This window comes from Monodelphis domestica, chromosome 1 (genome assembly GCF_027887165.1).
Source record: "Monodelphis domestica isolate mMonDom1 chromosome 1, mMonDom1.pri, whole genome shotgun sequence".
Lineage (NCBI taxonomy): Eukaryota > Metazoa > Chordata > Mammalia > Didelphimorphia > Didelphidae > Monodelphis > Monodelphis domestica.
In genome coordinates this window covers 397,522,444-397,549,169 of record NC_077227.1, presented here as the reverse complement: position 1 = coordinate 397,549,169, position 26,726 = coordinate 397,522,444, and the positions used below count along the sequence as shown (strand labels likewise).

At 37.6% G+C, this 26,726-nt stretch overlaps 1 protein-coding gene and 1 long non-coding RNA gene across 7 annotated transcripts in view; one reads left to right on the top strand and one right to left on the bottom strand.

Annotated features, from left to right (window-relative positions):
* LOC103095769 (uncharacterized) overlaps positions 1-26,478 on the top strand; it is a 28,785-nt gene extending 2,307 nt beyond the window's left edge. Inside the window, exons 4-5 of one of the 4 annotated variants that reach the window (XR_001626267.2) lie at positions 76-12,082; positions 24,947-26,478. This is a non-coding gene — a long non-coding RNA (uncharacterized LOC103095769). Of the gene's footprint in view, positions 1-75; positions 12,083-23,758; positions 23,893-24,946 lie in introns of all 4 variants that reach the window. The other 3 variants (XR_001626266.2, XR_001626265.2, XR_008915219.1) reach the window with 3 other exon arrangements.
* Positions 2,976-26,726, bottom strand: part of SGK2 (serum/glucocorticoid regulated kinase 2) — a 69,116-nt gene continuing 45,365 nt past the window's right edge. For 2 of the 3 annotated variants that reach the window (XM_056811860.1, XM_007474309.3), the window contains exons 8-13: positions 21,027-21,063; positions 19,451-19,537; positions 10,896-10,991; positions 7,894-8,049; positions 4,999-5,088; positions 2,976-4,351 (exon numbers count right to left, since the gene is read on the bottom strand). In XM_056811860.1, coding sequence (XP_056667838.1) covers positions 4,196-4,351; positions 4,999-5,088; positions 7,894-8,049; positions 10,896-10,991; positions 19,451-19,537; positions 21,027-21,063 — 622 coding nt within the window. In that variant the 3' untranslated portion in view covers positions 2,976-4,195. The remainder of the gene's footprint in view (positions 4,352-4,998; positions 5,089-7,893; positions 8,050-10,895; positions 10,992-19,450; positions 19,538-21,026; positions 21,064-26,726) is intronic. The other variant, XM_056811861.1, reaches the window with a different exon arrangement.

Below are 26,726 nucleotides of genomic sequence, written 5' to 3'. Positions count from 1 at the left end.
TTAAGAACTTTTTATCTCTCCCAGAACCTAACAGAGGGCGATACAAACAGTAAGTGCTTACTTTTTTTTTGGTAGTGGTTTAGAGATGACTTTGAAGAGAGCAGTTTCAATCAAGGAGTAGAAGAGAAGCCAGATTGAAAATCATATTGAAAAGTAAGTGGGAGGTGAGAAAGTGGAGACAAGGAATGTAGTTAGCTTTTTCTAGCAGTTTAACTGTGAAAAGGAGAAATATAGGATAACAGATGAACTCATTTAAAAAACAACTCCATATCTCCTGTTCTTCCTCCAGCCTCTTTTTATCCCTCTTTATTTCTGTAGAGGGCACCACTGTCCTTCCACTCACCCAGGTTTACTACCTCAGAGTAGACCTTGATTTCTCATTTTACTTAATCCCACACATCCAATAAATTTCAAATTTTATCAGTTTTCCCTCCATTTCTCTCACATTATACATTACTCCCTTTTACACATGTCAGCCAAATTGGTCTGCTTGCTAATTCTCATTTATTACATTTCATCTACTGCCTCCTTCCTGTTCATCATTTCCAAAAATATCTAGCTTCCTTGAAACTCTCAAGTACTGACTCTCATGTGATGGATTTCTGGCTCTTCCTAACTGCAAGTACATCCATGCCTTAAGTTACCTTGTATTTTCTTTTCTGTTATAAATAATACTTATGTTTGTGGGATTTATTTCTCTGATAGAATTTAAGCTCCTTGAGGGCAGAGGCTGTTTTGTTTTTTGTCTTTAAATCCTCAACAGAATGTGACACCTAATAAGTATTTAATAAATTGTTGACTTGATTGACATTTCAGTAACTGAGTGTCTCCACCATCTAATCCAAAAAGAACAAAAGACTATCTCATGGCATTATTGGGGAAGGTAGTCAAGGAAAGTGGGAAAGGCTATTCTCCATGGTATTGGCCATTGCTTGCTGCAGTTCTCAGTGCACTGAGAACGAAAACTGGGAGCTTCCTTTACCAGTTGTCTCTTATATAGCATTAGTTTCTAAAGAGCTATGTTTTGGCCTTATTCCCTAATCTGTTTCATCTCTTTTCAGTCCTGCCCCACTCCATGAATAATATATGGAGCACTGGGGATACTAACTCTGTATTAGACAAGCTACTTAACCTTTCTGTTAGTTTTTTCCTTTTTAAAATGAGGGAATTGGGGAGCAGCTGGGTAGTTTAGTGGATTGAGAGGCAGGCCTAGAGATGGGAAGTTCTAGGTTAAAATCTGGCCTCAGACACTTACCAGCTGTGTGACCCTGGGCAAGTCACTTAGCCCCCATTGCTTAGCCCTTACCACTCTGCCTTGCAACCAAAACACAGTATTGATTCCAAGATGAAAGGTAAGGGCTTAAAAATAAATAAATAAATAAATAAAATGAGGGAACTGCAAAGATATCAGAGAGAGGGTGAAAGGACCTACTTATACAAAAATATTTTTAGCAGCTCTTTTTGTGATGGCAAAGAATTGGAAACTGGTGGAGGGGGGTGTCCATTAATTGGGGAATGGCTGAATAAGTTGAACTATATGGTTGTAACAGAATACTATTGAACCATAAGAAATGATAAATGGAATGAGTTTTAAAAAAAAACCTGGAAAGACTTAATATGAACTCATACAAAGTAAAGTGAGCAGAACCAGGAGAACAACATATATGATAATAGAAATATTGTACTCTGATCAACTGTGAAGGACTAAACTATGTGAAGGCAAAACAAAATCCCAAGATAACCTAAAGGGAACATGATTAAAAAGAAAAAAAAACAACTATCCTTAGCCAAAGAAGGAATTGTTGGAATCTGATTGCAGATCAAAGTGTGCCATCTTTTTACTTTATTTACTCCATGAGTTTTAAAAAAATTAATTATATTGTAATGTGTCTTCTGTCACAGCATATGGAAAAAAAAATGGGCAGCTGGGTAGCTCAGTGGATTGAGAGCTACTCCTAGAGACAGGAGGTCTTAGGTTCATATCTGGCCTCAGACACTTCCCAGCTGTGTGACCCTGGGCAAGTCACTTGACCCCCATTGCCTAGCCCTTACCACTCTTCTGCCTTGGAGCCAATACACAGTATTGACTCCAAGATGGAAGGTAAGGGTTTAAAAAAAAATGGAAAAAAAAGAATATGGAAATTTGTATTCCATGAAAGTATTTGTATTAGATCAGACTACCACCAGGGGGAGGGAAGAGAGAGAGGAAATCTGAATCTCAAAATGTCAGAAAATAATTGTCAAAAATTGTTTCTACATGTAATTAAAATTATAAGAGAATGTTTAAAATGAGGGAATTGGACTAGATACATTCTCAGGACTTTTCCACCTTAAAATCTTCTGTTCCTATGAGTAAGAGAAATAGAAATATGCATGAGAGAATAAGATAGATGATAAAAGTTACCGATTTTAATTGTTAATTATCTAGAAAAAGTTTTCACTCTTTTTGGTGGAATAACTGTTCTCAGTGAGATGAAGTAAGGTCAGCAAATGGTAGAACATGACCTTAAGTTATATTTCTTGCCACTATCATTTCCTGGTGAAACAAGTTCTATTAGATCATTATCTGTCCTGTCATTTATTTGCTTTTGTCTCTTCCAAACTAACTTTTCTCAAGTTGAAAAGGACCTACCTTATCCTACTTCTTGGGAATTCAGTGAATGAGTTCATGTTCTTCCTATGTGTGATGTTCATTATTTGGTAGAAATTGATCTTCTCCCAGCTTATCCTTCGCTTTTCTCTACTAATGAACTGTAGTTTTGCCATCTGTTCTGAATCTGTTGGGTTCTATTTTTCTTTTCTAGAAATCTATAAGAATGTAAGCTCCTTGAGGACAGGGACTGTGGCGATTTTTATCTCTGCATGGCCTTTTTTTATTTCTATCTCTTTATCACAGTGCCTTATATATAGTGAGGTTCAATAAATGTTTGTTGAATGATCTGTACACACGATAGTGTGAGAATAAACACAACATATTTTTCTGTTTTACATGATAGAATCATGTTTTTAATGTTTTATTAATGCTTTTCAAAAAATTGCCATCATTTCCTAAATAGGACCTCCCTTAACAAAGTAAAGACACATAGTGAGTCATGTATTGGTCAAGAAGATCTGGATTCAGAATCTGACTCTGAAATGTTCTTAATTATGTGACCCCAGGCAGTCACTTAACCTCTCTATGCCTTAGTTGTACGATGCCGGTTGTACCTACCACAAAGGCTCAAATGAGATAATGTATGGAAAGTGCTTCATAAACTTTAAAGACTATATAAATATTAACTACTGTTATATCATTATAACTGAGCAAAACAATGGTATATTGACTTTGTGAATAATATAGGCCTCATTCCACACTGGTTTCTACCATCTCTCCGCTGAGAAGAGAGAGATATATTTCATTATTGGTCCTCTAGTCACAATTAGTGTTTTCATTGTTCTCAGGTATGATATTCAGATCTAGCATAATTCCAAGTGATTTCGATCATTTCACTCATTTAAATTTACTCATTTAAAACTGTTACTGGTTTTGAGGCATGTTATGCCTCCTCTTGCATTTTTTTTAAAACCTTACCTTCCATCTTAGAATCAATACTGTGTACTGGTTCCAAAGCAGAAGACCAGTAAGGACTAGGCAATGGAGATTAAGTGACTTGCCCAGGGTCACACAGTTAGGAAGTGTCTGAGGCCACACTGAAACCCAGAACCTCCCATCTCTAGGCTTAGCTCTCAATCCACTGAGCCACCTAGACTTCCCCTTCCTAATGTATATTAATAAGTTGGCTTTCTGGTTTGCAAATGAGTGTCTTATACATCAATCACCAGTACTTGACCACTGTTAGGGGAAATGGCAAAGGTAAGTTTCTAAAAGAGATGATAAATCATGGTGGTAGCCCATCACTGCCACCATAACTAAGGTAAGGCTAATCCTTAGTAGGCTTTATATATCCCACCTTATCCTTTTTTTCCTCCTTTCTTTCTTCCTCTGTTCTTTCCTTCCTTCTGGATGAGTTTTATTCCATCAAATATGAATACCATTCTGATGCAACACCTAAGAGTGCTGTATGGTCAACAGGAGAAAATTGGGACATGTACAGTATACTTATCATATCTTCCACTTTTGGACAGAGCAATTTGACTCAAAAGACAAATAGCATGAGCACCTTCTTAGAGGTGATGCCTGGGCTTAATAGCAGTCTTAAAAATTCTCATCCCCAGGTGCATAAGAAAAGCCTAAAAATGCACTTGAAGCCCCACAGCTGCTGGCTGTTAAGTCCGGTGTATGTCCAATAGAGCTAGAAATTGCCTCTTTAGTGAACTCTGGATCGAAGTGTCTTAAGTCAGCCGGCCCCACCTTTGGAGAAAAAACATGAAAGAAAGGATGGGATGTGAAATTTAGTGTTACAAGATGAACTGAAGCATTCTTTTAATAAAAGTGTTCTTAATCTGAAGTCTGTGAGTAATAGATAAATGAAAGATTTTGATAACTTTTTTTTTCCAACATGATTAGTTTCCTTTATAATCCTATGTATTTAATTTTATGTACTTAAAAATATTGTTCTGAGAAAGGGTCTATAGGTTTTGTCAGACTGTCAAAATGATCAATAATGGGAAATAAAATGAAGAACCTCTGCTTTAGAACAAGCCTGATCCATTACGGCTAGATACCTGACTCACAAAGCAAGAGATATTTATCCTATCCAAGCATCTATGACCCCTCTGTGTACTACTAAACTCATGACTTTCCTATTACATTTCCATTCCACCCTCTCTCACATCAACCCTCAACATGGCTCTCCTTTGCTATCACTGAGTCTTCATAGCAATGGAAAAAGGAGATAGGAAAGAGTAAAGCAAATGAGAAGAAATGAAAGCCAAAGTTTATTCTCCTCCAGTTTGGCTCATGCAACAAAGGGGCACATAGAAAAGCTTGAGTACTTTTGAGTCAGATTAATTACAATGATGAAGAGTAAATGAGCAAATAATGACACAAGCTCTTACCACATTTGGGTTGAAAGGAGGAGTGAGTCTCTTGTGATATAAATCATCCCAGTTTATTGGACTGAAGAAGACATGATTCTTTATCTCAAGCTGCAAGGAAAAAATACTAGTTTAGAAAAAGATCTCCCCTTAACATTATAGCTGCCACTGTACCAAGTCTTTGTTATACCTGACCACTTTTGGAAGTGAGAATATCCACTCTTCAGTGTGGTGTCAGTGCGGGAGAATAGACAGAGTGCTGGGCTTGGAATTTGGAAAATGTGGGTTTGATTCTTGCTTTTGACACTTATTAGCTGTGAGAACCTTGAGAAGTCCCTGAGCCTCTTTGACCTTCAGGTTTCTCCTCTGTAAAATGGGGATAATTCCTGGAAGTTCCACTCACCAAGGTTTTTGAAGTTCAAGTAAGATGATGTCTATAAAGTACTTCAGAACTGTTAAAGATTTCTGATATATAAATATGAGCTACTATTGTCATAGTCATCTTAAGCCTTTAAATACTGTTTTCAACATAAAAAGGAATTCAAAATTATTTCTTTGGTCAAAAGGAATGATTAAAAAATAATTTTATTATGGTCAGAATTCATCTCTACCACCTTTATTAGTAATAATTATGATTAATATTATTATATGTAGCAAGATAACACAGTGGATAGAGTAGTGGAGTTTGGAGTAAGGATGATCTGAGTTCAAATACTACCTCAGACACTATGTACAAGTCATGTAACCTCTCTTAGTCTTTCCCCTCATCTGTAAAATAGCAATAATAATAGTAACCAACTCCTGGGGCTGTTGTGAGCTGTAAACTTTAGATTTACTCCACCCTGCTTATCTAACAAAACAGGAATGTCTACACTCCTATTTAAGGATTAAGTATTGAGAAGGATGACCTATGACAGACATGTGCCAGCAAATGACAAGTCAGAAACAACTGACAGACCCCTGGGCTGGCCTAAGTCAAGCTTAAGCTACCATTGGTACATGTGAGACACAGGAAAGTGATGTAAAAACAGTTTATATATATTTGGCGTCACTTCCTCTCTCTGGCTCTTTTTGCGGAGAGGTGGCTCTGGCAGCAGCAAGCTGAGTGTCTTGGCATCTTGATGTGGTGGCAGCTATTGTCTGGGTTTGGTGGTGAGAGTCCTTGATACACTACTGGGGAAGCTTAGTAACCTAGTTCAGGTAAGGTGTCTTCTCTGAGCTCTCTTGGAGTTTAGGCTGATTCTTTTCTTCTTTACCTTCCAAAACACTGTCTATCCTCTTAGGAAAGCCGCTAATCTTTGTGGTGGAGGTCTTTGAACTCCCCCTGGCACAGGCCAGGTGGGAGAAATCCTATACCCTTTTCCTCTCCTCAATTTCTTCCCTCTATATTAATTAAACCACCATAAAATTTCCAAATTGACTTGGGTATTTTATTTGGGATTCCTTCCCTGGCGACCAATTAAATTTAGATTAAGACACAACCCTAAAATTTCCCCTTACGGAGCATAAAATGCTATAATGGGTATAAAATATTTTGCAAACATTAGAGTGCTCTCTAAAGGAGAGCTATGACTATTAAATGACATTATCTAGCACTCACATAAGTGAAGCATTTACATAGAGCATTTCATCTGATCCCCAACAATCCTTTGAAGTAGGTGCTACAGTGAATATTAATCCCATTTTATAGAAGAAGAAAGAGGCTGTATTTATCACTTCCTCCACTAATAATTTTGGTAATTGATGGTTTTAAAAGATGTTGAAAAAATGCAGTTGCCCCAAATCTTCCTGCAAGGAAAATGTGTGGCATCTGTTCATTAAAAAGAATAAAGAGAATGAAAAGCTGGAATCATCACAGAACTCTTGGAACACAATTAAATTTGACTCTCAGTACATATTCAAATTCTCACCTTCAAGAATGAACCTCTTCCCATTCCACCCCCACACCTATCCCTTCAATCAATACTTCAATGTTTCAGTGCTCTGTGTCAATCCTGAGGAAGCTTTTTGTCACCATGTAGGATCACAGATCTAGAGCTAAAAGGGACTTCTGAGGTCATCTAATCCTACCCAAAATTATATTAGTCAAGGAAACTGAGTCACAGGGAGATTTAAGTTGCTCAAGATCACTCAAGTGGTAAGTGATAGTCAAGATTTTAATTCAGATCTGCTGATTCCAGTTCCTATATTCTTCATTTTGCCATGCTTCCTCCCATGTAATTGTACTGATGCTACTTTTATTTTTCTACTAGAGTGATTTGTCTCTGCCTTCTCCAGTTCATTTTGTAGATGAGGAAATGGAGGCAAACAGGATTAAGTAACTTGCCCAACATAGTGTTTGAGGCCAGATTTGAATTTGTAAAAATGAGTCTTCCTGATTCCAACCCAATGCTCTATCCACTAGACCACCTAGCTGCCCTTTCCATACTGCTTTATATGACTATAGTTTGAATTTCTTGCTCTGAGAACTGTTCCACACTACTTTAAATAGTTGAAAATCCAGTCCTTCCCTCTTGAAAACAATAGACCTAACATAAGTAGAAGATTGCTTCAAATTACATATCACTTCATGATTAAAATGAATGGGCTTAGATTATAAGCAGGAGAGTTTAGATTAGATATTAAGAATGACACTGCAATTTGGGTTGGGACCCTCTCTATAAGGGAGGGGAAAGAGGCTGTCATTCAAATGATGTGAGTACAATTCTGACTAGCCAGGGAAACAAACTGGATGATCTGTCAAACTCTTATGCTTTGATATTAAGCATCCTTTGAAACCATACCCTTTGATGAAGTTAGGCCATGTGCATTTAAAAACATATCTTCTTTTGAGGTTAAGAAATCACTAGAAGCAGAGGATGTGAGGTAGGGGTGGAGGGCAGGATGGGAGAGAGCCCTTGGAAACCTATCACATACAAAATCTGCTTTGGCACCCAGCCTTTTCTTCTGATCCTTGTGGAGAAGGCCATGCAGGAGATCACAGGCTGCCACCGTCTTGCCTCCTTGGATCTGGAGAGGCTTGTGAAGGATGTTCTCATACATTTCAGAAACATCTCGGCTGTAGAAAGGTGGCTGCCATATAGGGAAACAAAGAAGAGATCTGTGTTATCTATCATAGATTAGGGACTGATCTGAAGAAACAATATTTTCCCCCCAGAGGATCTAGGGAAATCTAGAAATTCTTACTTCAGAAAAGAATTGGAGAATGTAAAAAATGCGTAATTGGACATATAAATGTAAACAAACAAAAAGATAAAAAAAAAGAACAGAATTGGACAATATACCTACTAAAAGCAGCACAGACCCACAAGTCATATCTTAACAAATAAGAGACTGGACACTTTGAATACTGTTTGGTAGAGAGAACTCTGGAGTAAAGTGCTAATGGGGAGCAAGAATCTAAGAGCTGGGAAGGGTCTCAAAGGCATCTTGTCCAACTTGTACCCAAATACAATCCCCATCTTCAACATGCCTAACAACTGGTGAGCTAACATGGGCTTAAAAACTTCCAGTGACAGAATGGGTTACTTCCTAAGGCATACCAGGGAAGTTTTTCCTTGTAATAAGTATGTTATTTACCTCTCTGAGAAGTCTTCCAATTTCTCCTAATTCTACCCTGTGAGTTTAAGCAGAACAAGTCTAATCCCTCTTTCACACTTATAGATGGTAACTATTCTCCAGCACCTCATCTTTTTCAGGCTTAACATCTCTTGTTCTTTTAACTAATCTTTATAAGACATGACTAAGAGCTTTCACTATCCTGGTTACTCTTCTCAAGATGTTCTCCAAAAATGTAGTGCTCAAAATAAAACAGAATTCTGATTGAGACAGAAGACAGTAAACATCTACCATTGCCCTAGTCCTGGAATGCCTAGTTTTTCTTACTATAGCTTAAGATAATGAGTTCTCACACAACCAAAAAGAAAAAAATTAACTCATTGCCATGTGCCAGAACAGGCATTGCCAACCTGTGGTATCTCCAGAGGGTATATCAATGAATATAACCAATGTCTGGTAACTATGTTATCTATGGAAATTAATCTTGTTTTATTTCTTATCTGCCTTTGCACTGGAAACTCTAGAATTTATTCCTTTCCTATTGAATAAGGAATATCACTGAAATCTGAGGGATGGGGAGGCAAAGGGCCCACACACACACACAAAAAGAGATAGGAACTTCTGGCCTAAATGGAGCTGCCTTAGGGGGCAGCTGGGTGGTTCAGTGGATTGAGAGCCAGGCCTAGAGATGGGAGGTTCTGGGTTCAAATCTGACCTCAGCCACTTCCTGTGTGACCCTGGGCAAGTCACTTGACCCCCATTGCCTAGCCCATACCACTCTTCTGCCTTGGAACCAATACACCGCATTGATTCCAAGACAGAAGGTAAGGATTTTAAAATAAATAAATAAAAATTAAAAAATAAATGGAGCTGCCTTGTGTAAACCTTAAAATTTCTTAGACTTATAAATGTTGGAAATTTCACCATTGGGAAATTTCATACTTGGAAAATTTCTTACTGATAGTGTATTGGAATGTGAACCCCTTTGGCATGGGAGGTTCCTTCTCCTCCCTTCTTAAGATTACTTTAGGACAGAAACCTTTTGCTGAACAATGGAAAGGGCTTTGACCTATGCTTAAGTACAGAACAGGAATTTCTTTGAGTCATGATTGATTTTAGAATTGATACAATAGAGATACTTGGAATGACAGAATCAGGTCTTGGAAAATACAATTTCCACCCCACTCAGTCCTAACAGGATTTAGGAAGGGCTGCAGCATAGATCAAAATTTAATTATTTGAGAATATGACCTTCAACAGACATGTGCAAAGCCCAGACCTCTGGGCGGTCCTGGGTTAAGCTAGAGCCACCATTGGCACAGGGAAAATGATGGACAGTGATTGGTAGATGTGAGAACTGAGGGGAGGGAACTTGGATGGTTTCCTTAAAGATAGAGGGGTCTGAGGACTGAGGGGTGGTTGGAGAGTTTTGGCTCTGAGTGGTTGGAGAGGTGCTCTGAGAAGCTTGCTCTGGAGGAAGCTGAAGGAGGCCCCTGAGACTGTTTCTCCATTTTGGTCACGTGAGTGATAGGAACTGATCTCTTTTCTTTGCCTCAGCTATCTAAGGGCTTGGGCCTTTTGGCCCAGCCTAAACAGAAGGGGTATTTAAGCCCTATTCCCTTCTCTCCCCTTTCTCTCTCCCTCTCTCTCTCTATCTCTAATTCCTTTCTTCCTCCTGTCTGTAATTAAACTCTATAAAAGGTTGACGGCTGACTTGAGTTTTCATTTAGGAATTACATAGCTGAATTCCTTGGTGACCTTAAATTAATATATATCAGTCTTTTAAAGTGATTTCCTTGTCACACTTGGCGGGATATTTGTGAATATCCCAAGGAATCTTTATGCAAAGAAACATCATTCATTAGTTTGCTTATAGTTCTCTTCTCTCTTCCCATTCCTAATCCTTCCTTATTACCAAGTTTTGCAACCTTCTCTACTTAACACTTCAGATTCTTGATGCCATACAAACCTCTTTTTCCTTTTTAACTTTTACCTTCCATTTTAGAATCAATACTGTGCATTGGTTCCCAGGAGAATGGTGAGGGCTAGGCAATGGGGGTCAAGTGGTTTCCCCAGATCACACACCTAAAGAAGTATCTGAGACCAGATTTGAACCCAGGACCTCCCATCTCTCAGCCTGACTCTATCCACTGAGCTGCTTCCTCCATACAACCTTCTTCCTTTGTGCCTTCACCTTCTTATCCATCTTTATTATGTCTTAGCCTACTATTTCCTAGAAGGGAAGAATACTAATTGGCTTACTAAATTCTCCTACAAGTTCTATAACAGTACTAAAAAAGCAAATTCATTTAATTATTGAGACTAATATCAGGTAAATATTATAATGTTCTGCTACTTACCAAGCCACAGAGCATTTCATAAAGAACAGCTCCCAAACACCACCAATCTACTGTTCGGTCATAAGGTTGTTTTCTCAGTACTTCTGGAGCCAAATACTATTGGAAACATAATATTGAACTCTGATGAATACCATGACCAACCAGGATTCCAGAAGGTTGGTGATGAACTATGCAACCAACCTCCTGACAGAGAAGTGATGGACTCAAGTTGTTTAATGAACCATATATTGGGTGTATTGGGAATTTTCTTTTTGATATGCATATTTGTCAAAAATGGTTTTGTTTTTCTTTTATATGTAAGGAGAGAAAACAAATGCTCACTAACTGAAAAATAAAACTTTAAACAAGCATATTGATCTCTATGAAGCAGCATGCAAAAAGGATTTTGCCAATGCTGGCTAGCTTTTTGACCAAAGAAAATAATTTCATCTCACTTTGTATCTTTAAGATGTGAGGGTTGAGGAGCAGCTGGTAGCACAGTGGATAGAATCATCAAGCCTGGAGTTGGGAGGATCTGAGTTCAAATGTGACCTCAGATACCTACCAGCTGTGTGATCCTGGGCAAGTCACTTAATCCGAATTGCCTAGCCCTTGCTACCCTTCTGTCTTAGAATTAATACTAAGAGAGAAGGTAAGGATTTTTAAAAATTATTTTTAATATGAGAGTTGAACAAGATTCAGTTACAAATAACCTAATGAATATTAAGCACTAACTTGGCCCAAGTATCAAGTGCAAGGAATACAAAGATGAAATAAGATGCAGGGCCTGACCTGGAGGAATTTATAGTCCAGTAGGGAAGAGAATGCAAATAGATTAGTGACTCAAACTTACAGCAAATGTACAATTTGCGTTTAGGATCATAGACTAAGCTATTCTCTTTTTTCATTCATTCATTCAATAGACATTTCATGGCTGAAGAAATTGAGGCTCAAAGAGAAAAAATGTGTCTAATTACATAAAGGGTCAGTAGAGAAATGGGACTATGAGTCAGGTGACCTGACTTCTGACCTTTGACTCTTTGACTAGGCAATTGCCTCTTGTAGCTCTAACAAGGAACACATTGAAGAATATGGATTCTCTCTCTCTTGAACTGCTCTGATGGCCTGTGCCCGGACATATCCACAAAATATTAGTTGCATCACTACCACCACCCCCTCCCAGCAGCTACCACCAGCACAATGCTAAGGTAACCAGTTCTTCCCCCAAGCTCCCCACAGGCACCAGTTAACTCTGTCAAAGAGGAATTCTGTAATCAAAGGATTTTTTAAAAATGATAATATCAATATACTTCTTGTGTCTATTGTGACAAAATAAGATATTAATGTGATATAATACTATTGTGTTGTGAAAAAGGATAGAGGGGATTTTTTTTTTAACCTTTACCTTCTGTCTTAGAATTGATTGTCAATTCTAAGGCAAAAGAGCAATAAGGGCTTGGCAATTGGCGTTAAGTATGTGCCCAGGGTCACACAGCTCCTAAGTGTTTGAGATCAGATTTGAATCCAGGACCTCCCAACTTCAAGTCTGGCTCTCTATCCAGTGAGCCAACTAGCTGCCCTACAGTGATAGTTTTAAAGAAACCTGGAAAAATTCATATGAACTGATGAAAAGTGAAATGAATAGATCTAAAAGAACAATTTATACAATAACAACAATACTGTAAAGACAAATATTTTTTAAAGACTTAGTGCCATGACCAACTACAATTCCAGAGGACTCGTGATGAAACATGCTACCCACCTTCAGATAGAGAGCTAATAGGCTGAGAATGCAGATTGGGGCACATTTTTAAAATATCTATTAGGAAGGGGAGACAGGAAGAGAGGTAGAAGGGAACAAATGCAGACTTGAAAACGAAGTAAATTTGAATTTTAAAACGCATTGTGACAAAAGATGGAAAACCCTTATTTTATTTCAAATATTTTAAGGCTTATAAAGTAAGATAACTAAAGGGAATCTCAGAGCTAGAAAGGACGAGAGAGTTACTTATTTTGTCAAATGGCTAGAGCTAAAAAGGAGTGTCAGAAGGCCCATTGCTGTCATACTAGGGTTTTAAGGAACAGTTTTGGAAATATTCATGTAGATGATAACCTTCATTAAACAAATGAAGAAAAAGAGGGTAGCAGAGATGAAGAGATTCACCCAAGGAGTACTCAAGATCACAGCTAAATAAGGGTAGAATGAAACTAGAATTCGGATATCCTAACTCCTGAGCTCTTTTCCTGTTATTTACCTACTTCATGATATGAAAGCAATTATTTTCATTGAATTTGAATAGTTATCCACAACAAAAAGTCAGCATGAGAGTATTAAGGAGGACAGAGTGCCATACCTTGAGTCAGGAAGACCTGGGTTCCAAGATGGTCATGACACTTGGTAGCTCTCATTGTTTTGTTGTAGTTGAGATTTTACACAAATGTGTGAATTTATCCTACGTAGGCAAATTACCATCTTTCTGTAACTTGGGAAGTCCTCAGTCTGAGATTCTTCATTTGTATAAACACACACACACATACACACACACACACACACACACACACATATCCACATCTCATATATATCTTATCCACAGTTTAGGAATTTGGAGAAGATTCTAAGCAGTACCATAAGAATGATTAAAGGTCAAGAAATAAGATATAAAGAATAAGGTGAAAGGAAATTATATTACTTAATGAAAAGAAAAGAAAACTGAGGAATGATTTGAGAATATGAAGGATTACCAAGATGATGAAAAGCAGTCATGTTTCAACTCCATTGTTCACATAAAATCAACCAATATTTATTTCATCCAAAGCCCTAAAACTAGAAAAAGAGGAAGCAAATTTGAAACTCCAATCTCAAAGACCTAGGATAGATATAAGGAGGGGAAATGTCTTCCTAAGAAGATTTTAAAGAAGGAATGTTATTTTAAAAGATTGAGAGACTCCTTTCTCTTGGATTTTTTTTTTTTAAATAGGAGAGCCTATTTGGAACTATGCCCCAAAGTGTGTAAAACTACGTGTACTTTTTTTTTTTGATAAAGATGTTTCATTTTACCAGGACTTATAATAACAATTTTCTATATAAGTTTTATGATCTAAATTTTCTCCCTCTCTCCTCCTTCCTGAAGATGGTAAGCAATTTGATTTGGGTTATACATGTATTATCATATAAAACATTTCCATATTGTTCATTTTTGTAAGAGAATAATCATATAAAACCTGGATAGTTAAATCTTTTACTGTAAAACTGTACATATCCGTTGATCCTGTAATACCACTACTGAATCTGTATCCCAAAGAGAGGAAAAAAAGGGGGGTGAATCTACTTATACAAAAGTATTTGTAGCAGCTCTTCTTTGTGGTGGCAAAGAATTGGAAATTGAGATGTTCATCAATTGGGGAATGGTTCAACAAATTATGGTATATGATGCTATATATGCTATTGTGCTGTAAGGAATGATAAATAAGATGATACCAGAAAAAACTGAAAAGACCTCATGATTTGATACAGAGTGAAATAAGCAGATCCAGGAGAACACTGTACATAGTAATGGTAATATTGTAGAATGATCAACTGTGAAAGACTTAGCTACCTATTCTCAACAATACAATGATCCAGGAAAATTCTGAAGGACTAATGACAAAGAATCTAGCCACTTCTAGAGAAAGAACTGTTGGAGTCAGAATGTAGATCAGAAGCATGCAATTTTTCACTTCAGTTTATTTGTGTCCTTATTTTGGGATTTTGGTTTTTATATGAACATTCTCTTACAGCAATTATCAATATGGAAGTATGTTTTGCACGATAATACATGTATAACCCAGATCAAATTGTTTACCATGTCCAAGAGAGGGTAGGGAAGGGAGGGAGGGACAGAGACAATTTGGATCTTATAACTTCAGAACATTTATGTGGAAAATTGTTACTATGTGTAATTCAGAAAATAAAATGTTTTAAAAAAAATAAAATAGGAATTGCACAAGGTCATCAGAAAAAAAAATAGGAGAGCCTTATTTGAGTAGAATAGATTACAGAAATATTTATTAAAGGCAGGGGAATAGATTAGATGACCTTCCAGATTCAATCTTGGTCCCCAAAGCAAAGAGTAGGTGTCATTGGAATAATTTCCAGGAAAGCTTTCAAATTCATATTTCCTACTATAATTTCTTTTCATTTTTTTTATAACCCCTACCTTCTGTCTTGGAGTCAATACTGTGTCAAATTGGCTCTAAGGCAGAAGAGTGGTAAGGGCTAGGCAATGGGGGTCAAGTGACTTGCCCAGGGTCACACAGCTAAGAAGTGGCTGAGGTCAGATTTGAACCTAAGACCTCCCATCTCTAGGCCTGGTTCTCAATCCACTGAGCTACCCAGCTGCCCCCCCCCCCCCCACTATAATTTCTAAAGGAAACTCCAATGCCTAAAAAATAGTACAAACTTTCTATTCCCACTAGAAACACAGTACTTCAGGTCCTTATTACCTCTCACTTGAACAAATAAAATAGCTTTCTAAACTTGGTCTTTTTCCCTCCAGTTGAAAATCCCCTCTGAAATTCCTTATGTAAAAACTTTCAGAAAAATCTTCTGAAGCCATTTCTTTCCTCTATTGAAAAACCTTTAGTGACTTCTGATGCCTAGAGGATAAAGTCCAGTCTCCTTAAACTAACGTTCAAAGCTCTCTTGAATCTAACACAAACGACTTTTCCAGCCTTAACTCACACTACACATTATTAAGTGTCGGATGGATGGATGGATGTTCTGGCTAAACAGGACTGTGATTGTGGATTCTACTAAAATATAAGAGCTATGATTCATTTCATAGTGTCTGGTTTGTAGTTTCTATGATCTTTGTTATGAGATACATTTAAATACCAAAGAGAGAGGTTTATATTTGATCCCAGAGCTAACAGCAAACCACTGACATTTGTTGAATGTGGGAGGAGTAAAAGGAGTTTCAAGTCTCAAGATAAAAAAACTATAAGCACTTCTATCAGTCTTTTGTCCTCAAGAGAACAATGCTAGGCCATTTTCCTTTCCTAATTTTGAGAAAGAAATCTCCAGAAAAACTCATGGCCATCTATATTAACTGGCTACTGTTCAGCATGCCTATGTAGTTTTAATTGCTTCTTGGTTTCTTTTGTTTTCACCCCTGACTTCTTCAATCACAATTTAATGGACACTGGTCTGTCTGGCTCCAAATGATGCTATAGATAAGAATTCCTATCTTCCTTGTTAGTAAGCCTCAGGAAGATTTGGAAATGTTCCAATACCATATTCTTATTCCTTGCCATAGTGTTAAAAGATCCCAAAACATATATCTGGTAGTGGAGGTAACAAACATCTTGCTCTTTACTAGTAACCAAATGACCATCCAAGAACCTCTGACCAGGAATAATTATTCCTAATATATTTCAGAGAAGGGACTTTTCCTATATGAAAAGGAGGTAGGAGCAGCTAGATAGCACAGTGGATAGGGTGCCAGATCTGGAGTTGGGAGGACTTGGGTTCAAATCTGACCTCACACACTTTCTAGCTGTGTGACCTTCAGCAAGTCACTTGACCCTAATTGCTTAGCTCTTGCCACTCTTCTGTCTTAGAATTAATACTAAGACAGAAGGTAAGGGTTAGAAAAAACAATATAAAAATGGAATCTGGGAAGCCATCTTGATAGCAGCTACCCTACCACCCTAACCTAGACATGGACTCAGAGAACTAAAGCACCTATTCCCCCTTTTCTGTCCAATTGTACAAGATAACCTTTAATAAATCTCATTTGGACATGTAAGTCTCATGCATAAGCTTTCTTCAGTTCCCCTCATTATGCTTTCCCCACTCATTTGGGAGATCTTTGCTGTCAAATGTGAGGATCAAAATGAGCAGGAAAAACTGGTCAAGTTTCCATCTTATTTTGGAATTCCTAGAACTCGTGGAGTAAATCCTTCAGATTACCACAATGAGTAATTTAACAGCCCGTGGCCTCCAAATATGCCTTTCTTATTTGCCCATCTTTTTTCGTTCCATTCCTGCTCTCTAGTTCCCAACATCTTGACTCCAAGTTCCAGCTCGAATGCCCAGCGTCCTCCTTCAAGTACTATACCACTATGCCACTCTTACACAAATCATCTCCTACTGACCCGTGGCTTCGTTCTTCATACATCTGTCCTACTTCATCACTTTCGCTACTAGAATATAAGCAAACAGAAAAGGAGCTGGCTCTTAGTTATCTTTGTACTTCCTACAACTTTTTATTTTTTTAATGAAATCTTTACCTGGGGCAGCTAGGTGGCTTATTCTATAGAAATCAGGCCTAAAGTTGGGTGGTCCGGGGTTCCAAGCTAGTCTCAGAGAGGTCCAAGGTGGGACACCCTGGGCAAGTCATTTAATCCCAGTTGCCTAACCCTAGCCTCTCTTCTGTCTTGGAACCAATACTTAGTACTGATTCTAAGATAGAAGGTAAGGGTTTAAAAAATAAAACCCTTATCTTCTGTTTAATATCATTTCCAAGTCTAGAATGTGGCTACAACTAAAGTTAGATTGGAACCCAGGTCCTCCCCCAACTCTAGACCTGGCTCCCTATCCTCTGGGCTACCTCGATGCTCCCCTCCCACAACTTCTAGCACAATCCCCTGCACATATTCCCTTCAATAAATCTCTTTTAAATGAATGCTATGCCAAAAGAATCTGAGTATCCTTGTAAAGAAAACTGTGAACTATATGGGAGACCCAGAACAGCACTAGAAGTTAGGGGAATTTGGATGAATCATCCCCTGGTGAACTGAACTGAGCTTCTAAGCATAATTCTTTCCTTCAGTCATAGGGGAAAGGGCTGTTTCTGGTGGAGAGAATGCCAGGCCTCAAGTCAGAAAGATAAATCTTCCTGAGTTCAAATTCAGCCTTAGACACTTACCAGCTGTGCCAATCCTGGGCCTCAGTTTCCTTATTTGTAAAATGAACTGGAGAAGGAAATAGCAAACCACTCCAATATCTTTACTGAGAAAATGCCAGATTGGATCATGAAGAATCAGACCCAATTGACGCAATTGAAAAACAATTCAAATGTAAGCTGCTTAAGTACGGATTACTTGTATTTCTATGCTTACCTGTATTTATAGCCCCAATGTGTGGCATAGTGCTTGACACATAGCAAACACTTAACAAATGATTTTTCAATCATTTTAGATCTGGAAAGGATTTTTGAAATCACCACTCTAGGGGGCAGCTAGGTGACTCAGTGGTTGAGAGCCAGGACTAGAGACAGGAGGTCCTGGGTTCAAATGTGGCCTCAGATACTTCCTAGCTGTGTGACCCTGGGCAAGTTGCTTAATCCCCATTGCCTAGCTCTAACCACTCTTCTAAGGATTTGTTTGTTTTAAGGGAAAAAAAGAAATCATCTCTCTAACCTTATTTTACAGATGATGAAACTGAGATTCAAATAGGATAATTGATTTCTCTAGGGTCTCACAGCTAGTTAACAGCAGATGTAGACTTAAAATTCAGATCAGATTTAGAGCTCAGTGTTCTTTCTGTTATCTCTCAAGTTATTAGTACTCAACTTTCTATAAATTTTCTTAAAAGAGATAGAGAAATTTAAAAAGAAGGAAAAAAGAAAAACTATCACCTAAAGACAACCATCCATTGTTTCCCAAGTATCAAGATGGCCAGTAGAAGGACAGAAAAAAATGAGAAATGGTTTCTTTAATGAGCAGCTAAATAAATCTCCCAAAATGACATTGGTGTCTATGGAATAAGCTCATGAATTAGAGAAAAACTCCATTTAATGCTAGATTTCAGCATAATAGTAATCAAATGTTTTGGGGACTAACCTAAACAATGTGATATGACAAAATAAGGGGAAATAATTTGGAAATGCTATGGTGAACCCACTTTTCCTGTACTACTCCTGGGAAGGCTTTTCCATCAGTTTTGTTGGGAGAAGATTCCCTAACCATCAGACAAAAAAAGGGCCACAGTGACTATAATTATGTATATCCATGATACAGCAAAAGTCCAAACCCTAATGTCAACACGGATCATCTTATTTTACAGAAATATCTAGTTATTGTGAGATGCTGGAAAAACAGAGAAGTTTACAATAATGCTAATGATAAATTAGAGCCATTCAAGACTAGCAGTCGTTAACATTTAAAATCTCAAATTAAATTCTCTATCCAATCAAAGAGAAAATCCTTTCTTGTTTAACGCTCATAAGATTTAGCATCAGTCTGGTCTTTCTAGTTAATGTCAATTTTTATCCAATTAATACAATCTGTAGTTGAATTTTAGCTATTAATGCATACAAGTGATCAACTACTTATTCCAATAACTTTCTTTAAAAAAAAAAAAACCCTTACCTTCTCTCTTAGAACCAATACTAAGTATCAGTTCCAAGAGAGAAGAGCGGTAATGGTTAGGTTGGGGTTAAGGGAGTTGCCCAGGGTCACACAGCTAGGAGGTGTCTAAAGCCGTATTTGAGACCAGCACAACTCCACTGAGCTACCTAGCTGCACCTATTCCAATAATTTTCAGTTGTGCCCTTGCAGATGGCTGAGGAGATACAACAACTACCCATCTATACCTCTGGGGTGCCACAGAAAGTAGATGTGGTTTCTTCTGGTTCCATTCCTTCTTTACAAAGCCCAAAATCAGTCAATACAACATGGCCCTAAAGAGAAACAGACAAGAAGAGATTGGAAAGTTCCACTCTAAATAGATGAATTGTCCTTTGCCATCCACTACCTTAATCCCATTTCTCAACCTCGTTATACATTAGTCGACTATTTTTGAGTGGTTATGGTTCTTTCCTTCTCCCCTCCTCCCACCAAGAAAAATATCATCACCTGATGACCAGCCCCCTAATGATGTTCTAAATTTAGCTCAGCTGCTCCTTGAATGATACTCATTAGACGCATACTCAAAGCCTTTCCATTTTAGGATCATAATTTAGGAGCCCTCAGAGGTCATCTAGTCTAGCTGTCTGGTGAGGAAGCTGAGGCCCAGAAAAGTTATGGAACTTGGTCAAAGGTCACTCGGGTAGCTAGTGAGGAAGCCAAGATTTAACCACTGTCTTTCTGACTTTAGAACTTGTGCTTTCCACCAGCCTGCACTGCTCTGGGACCAGCCTCTGTGTCCTCTGTAACACATCTGTAACGTTTTCTCCTCCTTACCTCTGTTTCGGGAAATCCTTAGCCTTCTTCAAAGCCCAGCTCAAGATAGAAAGCTCCTTCCAAAGGGCCTTTCCTCATCCCCACCTCTAGCTGTAAATGCCCTCTCCTTCTTGAAATTGCTTTATATCTATTTACCTGCAGACTTGTTGCATCTCCCTATGGAATATACATATCTTAGAGTATCTAAGGGTAGGGGGCTATTTCGTTTTTGTCTTTATATCCTCCATGCCTAGTATGGAGCCTCAAACAAAACAAACACTTTAATAAGTGTTTATGCATTTGAATGACATTGCCAGAGCTTGTGTATCCCAGGCATCATCATCATCATCAAAGTCAACATTTATATAGTGCTTACCAGGAAGTATGCTAAGCACACAACAACCCTGGGAGGTAGGTGCTGCTATTATTCTCATTTTACAGTTGAGGAAATTGACATTGACAGAGTTCAAGTGACTTGTCCAGGGTCATACAGCTAGGAAGTGTCTGAGGTCAAATTTGAACTTGGGTCTTCCTGACTTTAAGTCTAGCTCTCCATCTACTGAACCACCTAGCTGTATAGTACACTATAGCTAGCAGAGTCTTTAAGGAGGCAAATCATCTCTGTGCTATGGTGAGTCATCAAAGGAAGTTTTTACTCTTACATTAACTGGTACTTAATAAAGTTTTTAAGAAAGAATTTAAGAAAAGTATTTTCATGATGGCAGGGGGAGGTAGGAGGAAGTTTAAGGAAATGTGAGTATTGACTCTTTCCACTCTGTGACTTCAAGAAAATAAATCCTTTTGGGAAATGTCACTGAAAAGTCTTTGGTCTTACTTCCTAAATCTCCATGTTAGCACTGGGAATCTGTCTTCCTTGGTCTCCCTGAGTTTCCAGCTAGTAAGTCATTCCTCCATCCTAACCCTCTGCCCATCTCATGCCAACCTCCCCCCCTGCCTAATACACACACACACACACACACACACATGCATATTGACATGCATACAGACCTGGCAATCCAAGAGAATGTTCTCTGGTTTCAAGTCCCTGTGAAAAATGAGAAAGAAGAATGTTGGTGTTTTGGTATTCATTAAAGAAGCTTAAATTCCTTTCTAGCCTGAGAGTCCCTGAAGAAGAGGGACTCCATCATTTGCTATCTTTGTGTCCTCAATATCTTTTGAATACATTACATACTAAGTGGTTTTATTTTATTGAATTTAAGAACAGTTGTGGTTACTATTGTTCAGTAATACTCAGTCATTTTCAGTCATGTCATACTCTTCATGACCCCATTTCAGGTTTTTGGCAGAGATATTGGAATGATTTGCCATTTCCTTCTCTAGCTCATTTTATAAATGAGGAAACTGAGGTAAACAGGGGTAAGGGACTTACCCAGGATCACACAGCTAGTGTCTGAGGCTGCATTTGAATTTAGCAAGATTAGTCTTCTTGACTTTGGGCCTGGCACTCTCCAATATAAAAGGGGAAGGGGGTAAAGGGTGAGTCATGATTCTGTGACCTTTGGCGAATCACTTAGCCTCTGAGTTCATGTTTCCTCACTGGTAAAATGGAGAAAATGCTACTTTGGAAGCACCTCCTTCCCAGAGGTATCTGAAAGAGGTCATTTTATTTTATTTTTAAATATTTAATTTTATTTAATTAATTTAGAATATTTTTCTATGGTTATAAGATTTATGTTCTGGCTTTTATATGTGTCATTGAACAAGACCCATTTCCACATTATTGATAATAATTACACAAGGGTGATCATTTAGTCTATATCCCATCTATATCCTCAATCAATCCCCATCAACACATGTGATCAAGCAGTTGTAATTCTGTTTCTGCTCCCACAGTTCTTCCTCTGAATGTCGATAGTGTTCTTTCTCATAAATCCCTCAGAATTGTCCTAGATCACTGCATTGCCACTAATAGAGAAGTCCATTATATTCGATTGTACCACAGTGTATCAGTCTCTGTACCATGTTCTCCTGGTTCTGTTCCTCTCACTCTGCATCAATTCCTGGAGGTTGTTCCAGTCCCCATGGAATTCCTCCACTTTATTATTCCTTTTAGCACAATAGTATTCCATCACCAACATATACCACAATTTGTTCAGCCATTCCCCAATTGAAGGGCATTCCCTCATTTTTCAATTTTTTGCCACCACAAAGAGTGCAGCTATGAATATTCTTGTACAAGTCTTTTTCCTTATTATCTCTTTGGGGTACAAGCCCAGCAGTGCTATGGCTGGATCAAAGGGCACACAGTCTTTTATCGTCCTTTGGGCATAGTTCCAAATTGCCCTCCAGAATGGTTGGATCAATTCACAACTCCACCAGCAATGCATTAATGTCCCAATTTTGCCACATCCCCTCCAGCATTCATTACTTTCCTTTGCTGTCATGTTAGCCAATCTGCTAGGTGTGAGGTGATACCTCAGAGTGGTTTTGCATCTCTCTGATTATAAGAGATGTAGAACACTTTTTCATGTGCTTATTAATAGTTTTGATTTCTTTATCTGAAATTGCCTATTCATGTCCCTTGCCCATTTATCAATTGCAGAATGGCTTGATTTTTTGTATAATTGATTTAGCTCCTTATAAATTGGAGTTATTAGACCTTTGTCAGAGGATTTTGTTATAAAGATTTCCCCCAATTTCTTGCTTCCCTTCTAATTTTAGTTGCATTGATTTTGTTTGTACAAAACCTTTTTAATTTAATGTAATCAAAATTATTTATTTTGCATTTTGTAATTTTTTCTAACTCTTGCTTGGCCTTAAAATCTTTCCATTCCATTCCCAAAGATCTGACATGTATACTATTCTGTGTTCACCTAATTTACTTATAAGGAAGAAACTTATAGTTTCCTTCTTTCTATTCAAGTCATTCCCCCATTCTGAGTTTATCTTGGTGTAGGGTATGAGATGTTGATCTAAACCTAATCTCTCACATACCGTTTTCCAATTTTCCCAGCAGTTTTTGTCAAATAGTGGATTTTTGTCCCAAAAGCTTGGATCTTTGGGCTTATCATAGACTGTTTTGTTGAGGTCACTTACCCCAAGTCTATTCCAGTGATCCTCCTTTCTGTGTCTTAGCCAATACCATATTGTTTTGTTTTGTTTTTTAATTTGGTCAATTTCAAACATTATTCCTTGGTTACAAAAATCATTTTCTATTCCTCTCTCCCCTCCCATAGCTGATGCGTAATTCCACTGGAATGCCATATTGTTTTGATGACCACTGCATTATAGTACAATTTAACATCTGGTATTTGCTAGGCCACTTTCCTTCACATTTTTTTCATTATTTCCCTTGATATTTTTGATCTTTTGTTCTTCCAAATAAACTCTGTTATAGTTTTTTCTAATTTAGTAAAAAAGTTTCTTGGTAATTTGATGGTATGTCACTAAATAAATAAATTAGTTTGGGTAGAATTGTCATTTTTATTATGTTAGCTCATCCTACCCATGAGCAATTAATGTTTTTCCAATTATTTAGATCTAGTTTTAATTGCGTGGAAAGTGTTTTGTAGTTGTGTTTATAGAGTTCCTGTGTTTGTCTTGGCAGAGATATTCCTAAGTGTTTTATATTGTCTAGGGTGATTTTAAATGGAATTTCTCTTTCTAACCCTTGCTGTGAAAGAGGCCATTTTAAAGACCACAAGAGGCCATATAAAAACATCACAAATAAAAGGAAGGAGCAAAACAAAGCATGTGATGATGTCGATCATCTTTCAGAGCAGGGCAGGAGTGCCTCCTTCTCAGCCAAGTTCACATTGCAGAAGGAGGTGACAATGGACAGGGAAGCAGAATGCTGCAGGGAGGCAGGGTCCTACCAGGGAAGGAGCCCCAGATTTGGAACCAAATGCCCCAGGTTTGAATCCAACTCTACAATTCTGTGTAATTTTATTTGTTACTTCATTCTGTGGACCTCAGTTTCCTTGTCTGTAAAATAAGATAAACAAACTAGACGATTATCAAAATCCTTCCAGCATTCAATCCGTGCTCTTTTACTGCCAAAATGTTATCCAAGCATCTCAGCTAATTGTTTCTATTTTAATCAACTGGAGAAATCATGACATTAATTTAAAATGTCAGGAAATTCCTTCCCAATTTCACATCTATTACCTCAGACAATCATATAAATATTAACATTTGGTGATGAAGTTGGAAAGAAATATCTCATTCAAGGTTTGAAAAATGAGGGATAGTCAGGCACAATAGCACCACAGCAACAAAGAAAACCCCAGACCAGAATAGCCCAGGTCCAAGTGTTCCATGATCCCTAGCTCTATGTCCCAAGGAAAAGTAGAAGGTTCTGAAGATCTAGAACTCTAAACTTCAAAGGCTAATGCTAGGCCTGAATTCAGGAAGATCTGAATTCAAATTTGGCTTCAGATACTGGTTGGGTGACTTTGGGGCAAGTCACTTAACCTCTGCCTGTCTTGAGTTTTCTCCTCTGTTAAATGGAGATAAAAATAGTCTCTGCTGCCCAGGGTTGTGATGAGAATCAAATGAGATTATATAGGTATCCCTTCAACAAATCAGGGATTAGGGACAATCTAGAAAATCTGGATAAAATGTTTTGGCCCTCTCTTCATATCAGAGAAGTCTGATTTTTTCTTTTTCTTTTATGGGATGTTTACAGTATCTTACTGTAAAATTTAGGTTATGCATTTGGTCATAGTCTATATAGTTTCTAAACTTTTTCTGTGTCATCTACTGGCCTTTGCATGTCATCTGCAGCTTCCACAAAACTCCTCCAAAATTCCCATTTAATTTCTCATGCCGACCTGCAATATACCAAAACTGCAATGGGAAAAGTTGCAATATGGAAGGGATACCTATATTTGTAAAATGCTTTGCAAACCTTAAAATGCTATATAAATAATAGTTTTTATTGTTGGATTTTTTTATATTTATCAAAGTAGGGACACTAACCCAAGGAAGTACAAATCAATGAAGAAATTCACAGGACTCAGATCAAGACCAAAAGCAGTGCTGATTAGCCCCATGCAGAAAGACAAGACTGGCTCTAGCAGAAAACCTCAATCCAGAAGCTAAACAGGAAAGATGAGTAAATGAAAGAAAACACTGATTTGTTTTAAAAAAAAAGTTAGATGTCTAGAAAGTCCCCCCCCAAAAGGAGCAAGTTACTATATCGCAACTGCAAACTTTAGCTCAAAGGGAAAAAGATGGATTTTCTGCAAGGACAACATGAAGACCTAGAATATATGAAACGAGTTTAAAATAAAATAAAAGCCCTGGAAGAAGGAAATGAAGGAGAATAAAGAGTTTAGAAATAAAAGTAGTAAGCCTACATTTTTAGCTTTACATTGTTGGGTTTAATCGGGTTTTAATGGGTATTTGTTGGGTTTAATTCAGGAATCCCTGAAAATTCCATTAGATCAAACAAAAATCAATTACTCCATGAAATAGCATATATATGTATGTATACATATGTAGGAACATAAAAATATTGGAAAAAATGGGAGAAAATGTAAGATATTTGATATTTTAAAATTTGACCTAGAAAAGGAGAGATCTTTTAGGAAGCATTGGACTTCCTGAAGAAGCATGGATGCTATATGTCAAGAAATCATAAGTAGACAGTATCTAGATCTCTTAGAACTGGAAGGCAAAATGAAGATAGAAAGAATCTAACCAATTACCTACCGAGAGAAAACCAGAAAGAAAAATTCTCAGGAATGTCAGAACCAAACTCCTGAGCTTAAAAACAACCAAAAAAAGTAATGTAAATATATGAAGAAAGAAGCAGTTTAAATATCAAGGAACTATGATCAAAATCACATTAGGCCTGGCAGCTTCTACTAATAACTAATAATCCAGAGGATTATCTTAGAACATAATATTCTAAAGAGTATAATCCTAAATGGAGGGATATATTTTTACTGGAATAGAGGATTTTTCAAGCATTTCTGATTAAAAAAGAAAAAGACTAGAGCTTTGTAGAAATTTTGAGATATCAAGACCAGAATCATGATTAATTTAATTGAGCAATTGGAAGGAGTTGTATAACATTCTAAAAGAGAGAGAAGAAACAAATAGTTTCCATGTGTGGGTCCAGAGAAATTGGTGGGGGAAGTAGGACTGGGAGAGAGAAATTCCCCATCCCACCTTGGGCCTGGGATTGGTTTTATGTAGTACCCAACTGAGGCCAAAGCAGAGGGGCTTCCTAACTTAGAAAGGGAAAAGCAACAGGGTGCCAGGAAGAATCTAGGTTCAAATGTGACCTCAGACACTTTCTAGTTATGTGACCCTGGGCAAGTCACTTAACCCCAATTACCTAGCCTTTACTGCTCTTACCAATACTTAATATCAATTTTAAGGATTTGATTTTTTTTTAAGAAAGAAAGAAAAGTGAGGGGGTGACTTTCCGATCTATGTGCTTGGTTCCTATGGGGAGAACCCCACATGTTCTGAAAGCTCTGTAGACATTAGCCACTTCCTATTTCAGTTGAAGATTGATTGTCTTTTCCCTTTATTCTTTCTTTCTTTCTTTCTTTCTTTCTTTCTTTCTTTCTTTCTTTCTTTCTTTCTTTCTTTCTTTCTTTCTTTCTTTCTTTCTTTCTTTCTTTCCTTTATTGCTTTCCTTTCTTCCTTTTTTTGTTATTATTGTTGTCTTGGATTAAGGAAAGACTCTCACAAGCAATATGGCACGTAATCATTTATGAAGATCATGTGGAA